The 12,780-nt window shown below is 35.0% G+C and overlaps 1 protein-coding gene across 2 annotated transcripts in view; it reads left to right on the top strand.

The window, feature by feature from the left end:
• The window catches only part of LOC124154404, a 54,856-nt gene extending 45,800 nt beyond the window's left edge, over nucleotides 1-9,056 (top strand). For both annotated transcript variants that reach the window (XM_046528108.1, XM_046528107.1), the window contains exons 4-6: nucleotides 33-181; nucleotides 7,691-7,838; nucleotides 8,714-9,056. In XM_046528108.1, coding sequence (XP_046384064.1) covers nucleotides 33-181; nucleotides 7,691-7,838; nucleotides 8,714-8,849 — 433 coding nt within the window. In that variant the 3' untranslated portion in view covers nucleotides 8,850-9,056. The remainder of the gene's footprint in view (nucleotides 1-32; nucleotides 182-7,690; nucleotides 7,839-8,713) is intronic.
• The last annotated feature ends 3,724 nt before the right edge of the window (nucleotides 9,057-12,780 follow it).

The following is a 12,780-nucleotide window of genomic DNA, read 5'->3' on the forward strand; positions in this document are numbered from 1 at the left end:
GATTCTGTGACTGAATATTTTTTTCTCCGCAGAATGCAGACTGGCATTTTGCGTTGCATAAATGAGGGTTCTGAAACCAGTAAAGAAGCCTCCAACAAGGCGAGAACAATGGTGCCTTTCCTTGTGAAATTGGTTGAAGATCTATTGTCGGGCATGTGCGACGATAATGGCATTTTAAAAGGTACGTTTCGACGTTTAGTGTAAATTATGCGTTATTAGCGTAAATACTATCTCCTGAGACATGATGGCTTAATGATAAAACTTACTTTCCTAGGATATGAGCGAATAACCTTGTGCATTGCAAATGCGGCGATATTTAAGTCCTAGTATTTAATTTTTTTCCAATGTCAAATGAAATAATTAATCATCGACATCGTCGCTGGTCAATAATTCTAAGATTGGTTTGATGCCGTTCTCTATTCAATTCTCCTGATAGCTAACACTAGTCAAATGAGATTTTGTCCTGAAGCCAGCATTGGGTGATCTTAGACGTATTTTTCGCGCTGATTGCGAATCTTTGCTCAGATTCTTTCTATCACACCTTATCCTATAACTTCTTATTTTTAGGACAGCTTATTGTCTAATAATAATAAATTTAAATTAAAATAACGATGGTAAAATACACTTCTCTGTCACTGGCTTTTAGCCATTTGAGTTTTATAGGGGAACCCGAGGCAGAATAGGGTATGAAGTTCAAAACATTATAGAAATAAGCACACAATTGTTTCATACACTGCATTAGAATTTTTATAGGCCTTTTGAAATGTATTGCATACAAAAATACAATACTATAGCTGAGAAAAATATGCAGTCTATATAATATTGCCCAAAAACAAAAAGTTATGTAATTTATAAACATAGAGTTGTCTTTTCAACCTATTTTTTTCCATTTTTTCTTGCTTACCCTTTCCACCCCACCAGTTCTGCTCCAAGAACATGTTTACGCTTACCTATTAACTGACACCTGAAAATAACATTTAGTCAGCTGCTCAAACATACGAAACTAATTAGACGTACTATCATTTGCAAAAGTCTTGCAACAAATCGAGCGGCGCCACTTTCGCTCCATTGTCGATTTCTGGCCACCATTACATTTGAATGATCACTATCTGGGTATGAATCTTCATGGTAGCTCGGGAACGACTCACGAACGGGTCATCGTGACACGGGAGTGAGACGTGGGAAATCATTACGACGCTCAGTTGAGTAAACGAGCGTAGACGTCGTCGCGGCGTTTGAGATTATTTTTATACTCGTAGTTGACTGGAGTAGATAATTGAAAATATTTACCCGTTAAAAGAGTGGGTACCTATTAGGCCTGGCTTCCAATGGTAAACCCCATAAGGCCGGCTGGGGGCACGATTTCGCCATTAGGAACACGGAAATCAACTCGCTCGTATCACTTTTTAGGGATTCAACGTCATTCCGGACACTTTATATTAAGCTGTTGAAATATTTGTTCGATATAGGAGAATTAATAAATGAAAAAAATTAACTGACAACTTTCCGGAAAGAAACACGGCTCTTCCGTATCCACCATCTTAAATTGATTCGCATTAAATAGTGCTTTACGTAGGTTGAAGCTGATAATCTTCATTAATTATCAATTTTTGTTAATTGGATAAATATATTTACACCAATGGAAATGTTTCCTCGACAAGAAATGGAATTTTGACTATCAAAAAAAAATCGCTAGGCCTCATCGTTGCTGGCAGAATGTGTTTCTATTTTTACTGTTTACATATCTAGGAGAGGCTTACATTTTTACGATAGCTCTACATAACATATTTAGTGATCATGTCGCATTAATCTTCTTTTTTGTTATAATAAATTAGTAATTGCTTCGATTTTAATATTTTGGACATTATTGTATTATTAAGGACAGCCAACTTAAAGAGTGACTCAATAGTACGACTCTTCCCTATCCATATATTCCTCCATTGGTAAGGTTTCCAACAACAACAACGGACAGAGATTAAATATAGAGCCAATGTCAACCAATATCGCCCTTTTTTAATTCCAGACTATCGATTAGGGAGGTAAAATATTTTGCGCAGAATTTAGCCGCTCCCTCAGCTCTTAACGCTGAATCGGGTGCTCCCGGGCCGTAGTTTTGGTCAGCAGATAGGTCCTGCACCTCGTCTTGCCCTACATCTTTATCGCAACTTTACCAGCCAGGGACGAGGAAGCAAGTTACCTGGAGTAAAACTTGCAGGCCGTAAGTGATTCTCACAAACTTCCAAAATAGTGTAAATAGGGCTAATTTGTAGCTCTATCATATACATGTTGATGCCATCACTTGCTTACAGAAAGTACGCACTAGAAAAATAGTTGATAAATACCTCAAGATAAGCCTTTCCTATATTTAAAAATAAGCGCCGGGGTGCGTGCACGATTAAGGATTACCATTACATAGGTTATTCCTAGGATTGTACTTAGCAGATCAGCTGGTCTCACATTCTGTCACTTTCCATCAAAATTACTGCATAAAAAACGCTGATTATAGAATATTGAGGCCTAAAGTTTAAAAGTAAAATTCTTCACTTAATTTATATATTTTTCTATCTCTAAGAAAAGTTTCCGTCACTCCTCAATTTCGAAACGGAAAAGGGTAAAATTATTCTGAAAAACTTTACTGGAAAAATTAACTTGGTAGGAAATGGCGACCAGTTGATGGCAATTAGGCAGCATATTACATAGACGGACAGCATATTTGCTGCAAAATATCAGTCATAATTGTCTTTTTAATCAGCTAAAATTGATCTATTTAAGAAATTACGTATATGGAACCTTAGATTACTACGATAGTTCTCATCCCAAAGGTTAATAATGATGAGCAGTTACGGGCCTGTAAAGGAAACCTGATTGCTGTGCAGTGATTCTGATTGGAGTTCCTTCAAGGGAAACGCAATGATTCGTCCTACCGTGCTAACAACGCAGGATTCCCGTCGCTCGATCATTTAAATTAGAAATTGTTGTAAGAAATTGCTCAAATTCAACATTTAGTACCCTCTTAACCTGGATCCGCCCAAAATATTTTTTTTGAGATTAATAATTCATATTCTAGGGGAATGGTAAGGGTCTCATTTTTACTATATTCTGAAAATATTTCGTTGATCGGTTGTGTAGTTTCCGAGATACAGGCTGTGACATAAATGTCACATTGGGCGGATCTGTTGTCTTTTGGTGCAAAGTAATATTTTCCCAGAAAAAGCAAATATTTTTCGTATTTGAGCGGCACTGTTCATTTAAATGATAAAAAACACTAGAAAAACATATTATTATTTACATACACTATTTTCAAGCTTTTGTTTAAATTTAAAGTAATTTGTTTAAAAATTTAGCAATAATTTTCAGAGTTCCATTTCCCGCGATTCATAAATTTTTCGATGTGAATTGTGATTTTTTAAGATGTACAATTTTTTTTTGATTTTTCAATGTTATTTCACAAATGCGGGATATATTTAAATTTATAATGTTTATATTATAAAATTGTCAAATACACATCAAGAAAAATTATTTAAAATTTATGTAAAGTTTTCGGCAGGAGTGTTATGAAATTACAGAACCTTGAATTTACACAATCAATGGATTTGTTGAAGGTACATTAAAATAATATTTTTACATGGCTAATAAGTAAAACAGTTGAAAATGCATTTCTCAATTTTGGAAAATACATAGAATAAATATACATGTTTGAAAAATATTCTCACAACACATAAGAGTGTAATACATAATGATATTGAATGAAATTTGAATAAATTTGTTTCATATAAACTAAAGATTGATTTAGAGTTCAATGCCGTCGTATACGTACCATATTGAATGGTAAGTAGTAAAGCAATATTTGTCCATATTACTTGCATCGCATGCAGTGCATTTGACGGAAGCGCAATGTTCTCCAGCACGGCGACGCAATCTTTTGTTATAGTAAAACAGAGACTAATTGATCATTAGCATCGAAACATATTTCACTGTCTGCCTCGGTTGAAAATGAAGTAGTACGGCGGCTATACTTGGCTTTGCATCGATGTATGGTCGGTTATGTTTGCACTAATACACGCCTGATCTATAATTGTGACATGCTATGACCAGATTTCATTCGTGAACAGATTATGAACAGTTTCAGATTGTGAACAGCTACATCCAAAAACCAAGGAAAAATATTCCACCACCCCCACCAAAACTGATTGTCTTCCACCAAATGAATTGCATGCAAGGATGGATACCAAAATCCTCAATCATACTCCTGCCAAAAGAGAGTTTTCTTAGTGCGAAAATCCCCCTGAAACGTTCTTTCAATTTAGTGATCTACGGCGAAGCTCCCACAATTTGTCTATTATGTCGGGCATCGTATTGTCTGCACAGTGAAGGTCTACTCATCACAAAGAACCTATTCCTTCACTAGGCTACGGTAACCATTGAGTTGTGAGCACCCCCAGAATCTTCCCAGGGGCATCGCTTGGATGGAAACCAGTTACAGCCTCATAACAGTAAAATTCCAATGAAAATTTTATCTCCTCTTTACTGATGCTAGAAGATGAAAAAACAATAGAAGTAGTATAATTATCTAATTCTGCCATGTTAAAAAAGAATGTCATCCGAAAAAACTGTTTAAAAAATTTCTACACTATGTTTTCCCTCTATACAGGAAGATCTGTTTCGGGGAATAACCTATTTCTTACAAAATGACCTTCTTGTCGCAAATTGGCAGCTTCTCTTTTTATTTTTTTCTATTGGAGAAGTAATGTAAGCTTCGTTGACTTCGATTCCTTTTCCTTACATCTAACTGGTACCGAAATGCTTCCGGACTTCTCTTGAAATTCATTAGTATTATCATTATCAAGCTGCAAAACAAGCTCCACTCTTGACCGAAGTTGTCTTTCCGTTAAATTTTCCACAAGTCCACCAGCCTGGTCATCTGCAATGTCCTCATTAGTGACAATTGCTGCTTCTGGTGGCTCAAGGTATATTCCATATACTTCGTCAAAGTCTTCATTTTCCGGGAGCTATTTGGCCTCACACAGTGTAATATCTCTGAGCTATCCATATCCCTAATATTAAAACTTTTAATTCAAAAGTAATTACCGGAATAAAAGTTAATAAATGCAAAATTATCGATTAATTGATAAATAATAAATCTTTTGGCAGGAATACGAAGTAAAAAACGTTGAAAATGCAAAAAGTTCTAACTAGAGCATAAAATTCGAAACTTTGAAGATTTGCATAGGGATCCGCCCAATGTGACATTTATGTCACAGTAACATTTATCAGAGTATACTGCAGAAATGGAAAGCAATACCAAACATATTAATGTATTATTAATAATTTTGTATCATTATGTTGATACATACCAAAAATTGTCGCTGTAGCGCATATAGTTAATGAAAAAATTAATTATTTACACAAAGCGAACGTCCATTTTTAGTGTCTAGGGAAGGCACCTATGTACCAGGGGTACTTAAAGGATAGGTCTTCACTCTCACTTGACAATTCTTACCTTGAATTGAAGCACTTAGCTTCTTCTTTCTTATAAGGTATAAAACACAACAATATACCGTGCCAGAGCGATGCAAGAGCCATTACAGTGGAGCGATACAGGGTGTGACATTTATGTTACATTGGGCGGATCCAGGTTAACATACATTTAAAAAATAAAAAAACTTTAAAATAAAATACGGCTGTGAGGAGGATAAAATACTTTTGAGCATGGGACAGATTTGAACGCCTCCCCTCCCGTTGCCAGCCGAGTATTCTTCCACTGCGCTATTCCGACTTCAATTGTTAAATGCGATAATTTTAATCATCTATTGTGATTGTAACACTGAGCTGCTTTCATGTGCTTCTCAATTGAACGAATTTTGATCAAAATAATCATTTTCTCGGTATCTTAGTCTTCTATTCGGCTATATGATTATAACTTGAGCACGGAGGCTTTCGCATATTTTATGTTTCGGCTGGTTAGTATATAAAATAGGAATATTATGATGTTGTCGCCTGCGACTTCGGTAAGGTATCGTCCTTATAAGTTATTATTATTTGTTATTCTGTTTCTAACTCGGTATTTTTATTTCTAATGAAGCAAGCGTAAACATTCATTTCAAACAGAAATTCTGTTAGGATTTGCTTACGTCCTTCTTACTCGACTTGAAAGGTTTTATGAAATGAGCAGCAGTTCCACTGATTTCAATCTTGCCTTAAATATAAAACGTATTGCCAACAAACACATTTCCTAATACCATGTAACCTACTTAATGTAAGTAGAGAAGTTAATTAATGATGCTAAGTAAGTATCCTACATTATCCCGAATTCATCAGAGTATATGTAAATGATTGCAGCTAAATATGATAACTTAATCTTCAACAACATAGCAGCGTAGAGTTATTATACGCATTCACACTAATTCAGCAGTGGAACATATTGTCAATAATATACGTGGAATACGTTTTGAATACGTGGAAAGGAATACATCTTTACCGATTGACGGACGTCGGAGAACTCTGTTGTTACATACGCAACGATTAATGCCGATCAGCTTAGCTAATTTCATATTTTACGTGTTTGCTCAGATATATGATGAAACATTTGGAATATCAAAGCTGCCTCGTATCTTATGTCGTAGATATTGTATTAAAAACATCAACCCGAGTCGATAGGTCTAAATAAAAGTCCGCCATGTTCACAGTGAACGACTCGTGATTTCCAGCTCTCTGAAAAGAGCTAAGATCACTCAAAAAGAGCCAAGCTGCAAACTTTTTAAAATCTCTCCGAGGAATTACCTTCGATCTTTCCTCCTGCATTAAATGCTACAAGGTGTTTTGTGGAACATGATGAACATTAATTTCACTTAAATGGAAGCGATCAAATCCCGAGACTGAAAAGGATGAAAAGATACCTCACCCACCTAATAACCCGTTCTCCATGTATTCAACCATGAAGACTAGTGTTGGTTTGCTGAATATACCCGAAAACCACACAGTTTCCGGGCACAATCTTTATGGAGCGAAAGTGGCACCGCTCGATTTGTTGCAAGAGTTTTGCAAATGATAATACATCAAACATATACCAAGAATTACTGTAATTTAAACGCTTAAATATGAGTTTCCATAGCTACAAATCATTCGAAGTTAGAAAACAACAACTTAAATTCATACAACCCACAGATCACGTGTTTACTCTCTATTAACTAAACCAACATGGTAGCAGAAGATTAAAAAATACCAGTTAATATATTTCCAATACTCTCTGATAGTTGAGAGAGTAGGAAGAGAATAGCATTTTTAGATATAATGAAAGGGAGTAGGCCTTATTTTAAATTGAAGAAGGAAGTCCATGAGGGGAGGGGAGACCGTGGGAATACTTACTTCGTGAAGCCCCCATGCGTACCTATAACTTTGAAAACTTTAATAATAATTGCGTTTCGCCATAATTATGCCCACATGCTTGAGTACGAACAAAATTGATCACTTAAAGTTTAACTTGGTGGAAATTTTGAACTTTCATGTTGAAATAACAAATATATTTTCATGTTTATAAGCCACCAGAAAAGGAAAATATTTCGCCATTTTTCGCAGCCGTAGTGGTTGATAGAGTTGGGAGAAAAAATTTCCATGATATTTTTCTTCTCATCGTACCTTCCATTTAAGAGGGTGGTAAATTTTTCCTCATCCTGCGTCTTTTCCTTTCCAGCCAACAATGGTACCGATAAGCAGTGCTTCCGTAAAAGCTGGTCTGAATGTACCGATCACATAGATTTCGTTGATCACCTTGACATGGTATTTTTCTGTGACTCCGCCAACGAAGAGAAGGATCCATTCACGAAGGAGTACGTTTGCCTGTGAGTATAGACAGCTTCCTCTCAAGTTATGATTTTATCCTGTGGTGTGTCCATTAATTATTAATACTAAACGATTCATTTTCCAATTGAATTGTCACAAATGAACAGATTCGTGTAATTAAATGGAAGAGTGAATGAAAATTTCATGCCACAATTTTTAATTTTACATGAAATAGAGATTATGTTATAATTAAAGATTATTAAATGTGAAACACTTACAAAGTATCAAGTAGTTCTTGATGCCTAGTATGTGGCATTTGCAAAGTGAAATGAACTGTCATTGAATATTCGAAAACGCAGTAAAAGTTAATGTAAAATTGACAATAGGAATTTTTAGATTTCGTTTCATACATAAAATATATCTGAAATCATACATTTATTTTGGTCGTTTTTTTTTATTTCCTTGTGGAAGGGGTGCAGTCAAAAACTTCACAAAAATTCGTATGATGACTTAAAAAAATATATATCCGTTCTTTTTTTCGAGACGTTCCCACCATTTGTTTAAAACAAGGAATTTTCTTGGAAATTTCATGTTTTTTCAAATAGTACACCTTAAGTAGCATTGATCATCCGGATTATTTCTCAAATTCTAAAATATTAGCACATCATTTTCTTTGATTTAAGCTTTTATATTTGATAAATATATATTTGGGGAAATTTTATGAAAGGTGACTATAGTTTTTTATTGTTTCTTACATAATCACACATTGTGATGAAACAGAAAAACAGATATAAAAAAAACGGAGTAAAATGTGTGGCACGTAGGTACAAGGAAATTTCTTTTGTAAAAAGTTATGAGTTTCATTCAAGTGATAATTGACTTTAATGCTTAAATTAATTATGTATAAAGACCTTTCATTATTTTATTTCAACAGGAGATTATGGGATTTCCATGAATGCATGCAGAGAAAATTTAAGAATTGCGATCCAGGACTGATGAGCGCCCAGGAACTTCTCGGAAACAAAATCAGAAACTCTGATTCTTGTATAAAATACATAAATATTCCATAATTATTAAATGAATATTGCCATTTTAAATAAGGTTATTTCTCTCCTTTCTGCCTTCAAATATTTTTATGCTTCACATTATGGATGCAATTTTTGCGCTGAAGAGCAAAACCTGTACCTAGCATGAACCATAAATATACTCATCGTATATATGGCACCATCGTCCATTACACTGTATATTCTGTGAATAAAAATGAATAATTCGACAAATATCATGTGTATTATTATAGAAAGGTCCTTTTCTGTCATTAGGTATATGCTCCGTAATTATTGCACCTATAGTCATAAATGAGGTACAATTTAAATTATTGTGTCACCAGCTTTTGAAGAAAAATACATACTCAATCTCAAATTTCACTATTTACCCATTTATTTGACATTAAACTTTCGTTTTTTTCATGGTGATTACTCGCTCGATGCATGTTAAGTCCACACGTTCTCTTATTCTAAACTTAAAAAAAATTGTTTTAAACCAGCTAAATCCATAATTAAACCAAAGAAATGAAACATAAGTTGGCAAAAACATTAAAAATAGACTTTAAGAAGTATGATGCATGTTTATCATTCTCTAAATGAGGCATCGTGTGTAAGAAACTTGAAATATAACTTGTGTCACGGAGAAATAAAAATATCGTGCTGAAAGTATTCAAGAATTATCATCAACGGGAATTGACAACATAAATTTGAAGTAGTAAGAAACGTATATATTTGTGAATGGTATCAAATCGTTATGTATTAGAGTGACATAGCCATTTTTTCGCATAGACAGTTGTATGTAGTATTTTCTAGAGTTCGCACTATCTGTAATATTTATGTCTGTGTTACAGAAACTCATAATAAACAGTTACAGACGACGAAATAGATACTTCTAATATTGCTTGTAAAGAGGTTTTGTAAATTGCGTGCCATTATTCAGTAACAGACGTCATGACGTCATGAGTGCTTCCACTTGTACTGAATTCTCTTACCTGAATTGCATACACACGTTTTGCATGTTCTTGCAAGAAAACGAGTATAAAGAAAGTACTTCATAATGCACCTCCATCTCTACTTAAAAGCAAATCACACCGTGTCCTTAACATCTTATTCCCTGATAGTGCAAACGTGCGAAATTTTCACACGGGTTACCTTGTACGCAAATATGCACCTAATTTTTCAATACCTTCAATCAACCCTCTACTCAAAAACAGCGTAAGAACACAACAATTATTCCTATACATTAGAAAGCATTACCTTGCACTAACTATCAAATTATTTTTTCTGTCGGGCTTCTTTTATAGCCTCTGTCGGTCCTTTACATATAGTGGGGCTCCAACATGATGTTCCCTGTATCCAAAACACTGGAAGAGCACCCACCCATCTGGGCCACTCTACGATTCTCAATTGCTTAAGCTAACTAAGCCTAGCGGGCATCCTCCAACTCTCTATCGGCTCCAGGCATAATTCGCTAAACATCTGTGTAAAGCGTTCTGTACGCCCGTATCTATTTTTGACGAGTAGGAACGAACTAGAGCGATTTCAGGTTCGGCGCCTGGGACTGAATTTAAAATGGATGAATTCCGGGTCAAGTGATTCCGGGAATTGTTGCAGTCCACCCTTTGAGCTGCCCGTGGCGCACCGCCATTAAAGTGCTTACTAATATACAATAAACGTAGGCTGATCAGTTCCAGTGAAAAGGTATGTCGGCATCCGTAAACGAGACAGCTGTCTCAGCGAATGTGTGCATTCATTATTTTACGTATCAAATTTTCCTCTTAATGATGTCTTCTTGCCAGCCCCGGGAGCGGCGGGGTAAAGTCCCCGCCTGCCAAACAAGAGGTCGCGGGTTCGAGTACCGCCTTGGGTAGGGGCACCTACCCAGGGCATGGTTGTTTGCACACGTGTGATCGTTTAATTTATTAAACACACCGACGTAAATTGGCCAATATGTGCTGTAATATTAATAGTAATACGTCTTTATTGGGTGAGATTTGGACCTGAAAGTCCCATCTTCCATCTAACCCCTTATCGGTGATATGGGAATAAATAAAATAAATATGAAGGAATATAAAATTATTTTTAGCATAATTTTCTTGCGTTCACATACAGCCAAGTTTTAGTAGATTACTCGAAGCACAGTCCAGTCGATCATAAATGATTATATTATCTGACATTAAATTACCGCGGATAGCGAAAAATATTTTAATTATTTGGCAAATCGATTTTTAAATTCTGAGTGATCTCACCGAGAGTGGTCCGCATGCGAAGTGGACCCACAATACATTGAATGTGTGGAAATCAAGTAGCAGAGACTTAGAACGGGGTGAGCTCTACTCTCAACAATCCTATCCAATGCTAAGATGGATGATTTTGGTTTTGCAAGTAATCTCGATTTTACTCTGCTCATTTAAGCGTCTAAATTTAAATAAAGCAGAGTATTTCAATTCTAATTCTAATTTAAATACTCTGCTTTTAATTAAATTTAAATTCTATTTAAATCACTACCAATGTTACCTTTTACCAAATTAGGATTGTTGATTTAGATTTGTTTATCCTGTAACTATATTCGTTTTCTGAGAATGCACTTGACCTCAACTTGAAGTCGTCGTTTATAGCTCAAGAATGTACATTAAAATCTAAGAGAATATCTAAGATAACGTTCGTAATATGGAATAATGATTCAAAACTGAGCATTCACGATGAATTCATGTGGTTGACTGCTATGAAAAATGAATGTCTCCATTTAAAATTACCTGAGCTATGTAGACAAAAAGCACAGGAAATGGAAATTGTTAGTTGATTGATTAAAAACTCGCAAATATTTAACATTTCCGTTATTTTGAGTTTTTTTTTCTAAATAATTCACATTATCGCCGTGGCATTAGAGGTAGACTGAAAGCTAGTGATTTTCTTTCATTGGGCCGCACGTGATTCGAGGAATTGGAAAATGTTGGATTGGCATTGTGGTCGTCGCAAAAAAGGTTCGACAGTGGACAGTGAAGAGGTAATGTTTATTAGCGTTATTGTGGTGTGCTTGGTTAGTTACGTCACATGTTCTAAATAAAATTGTGATTGCAGGGCCATAGAATTTACTACAACAGATTGAAATGAATGAAATGAAGCGATTGGCTTGTCACTGTGGATAAAGTATCAAACAGTGGTATGTATAATGTTAACCCTTCACTAACTCTATAGCAGTTTGTCTTCCTCTGTCTGTTTCAGAGCGGGCAAAAGACTGCATTAACTAACGGTTTTACTTATAAGCATAACTAATCTCTCAAAATAAAATAATTATTTAGCCGATAAAAATTGTGAAAAAAACGGAAGCTTTCGGTGGCGTCCAAGAAAAAAATATGCTGAAACTTGTGGAAAACTGTGCTGTGAAACTATATACCTTTCGTATTGTCTTTTAGAATCAATTTCCCATTAATGGACTTTTGCTCAAATAATTAATATAAAATTAAATTGTTTTTAGTACAATAAGGAATACGTTATAATGTGTATATTGACATTTTACGTGCGAAAAAATCGATATGCCATACACTATTTCTCTACGTATCGGTCAAAAGTAAAATTTCTCTTTTATTTTGCATGGCATACGTAACTTGAGGGAGAACTCAGTGTCTTATTTTATCCAATGATAGGTGCATTTAATCAGTGTTCATTATATTGCATATAAGATGGATGAGAATTTTAAACATTTTCCCGATAGCTTTCATATAGATATAATAGCTTTCATAGAGTTATAATATTTCAAATTTGCAAAAAGAAAAGTCGTTGACGGTATGTGAAGCCTTTCAAATGCGTTTCATACGTCGAAAATATTAATGAAATTCTGTCATGGAAGACAATCTTGAGACCTCCTAACATCTAGTTTTCTCGCGAACACAGTCTTGAAAACCAAATGTTCTTTATTGATGAACTTGGAACTGGGATGATGTTTACTTCACCCTAT

The sequence above is a fragment of the Ischnura elegans genome, chromosome 2 (assembly GCF_921293095.1).
Source record: "Ischnura elegans chromosome 2, ioIscEleg1.1, whole genome shotgun sequence".
NCBI lineage: Eukaryota > Metazoa > Arthropoda > Insecta > Odonata > Coenagrionidae > Ischnura > Ischnura elegans.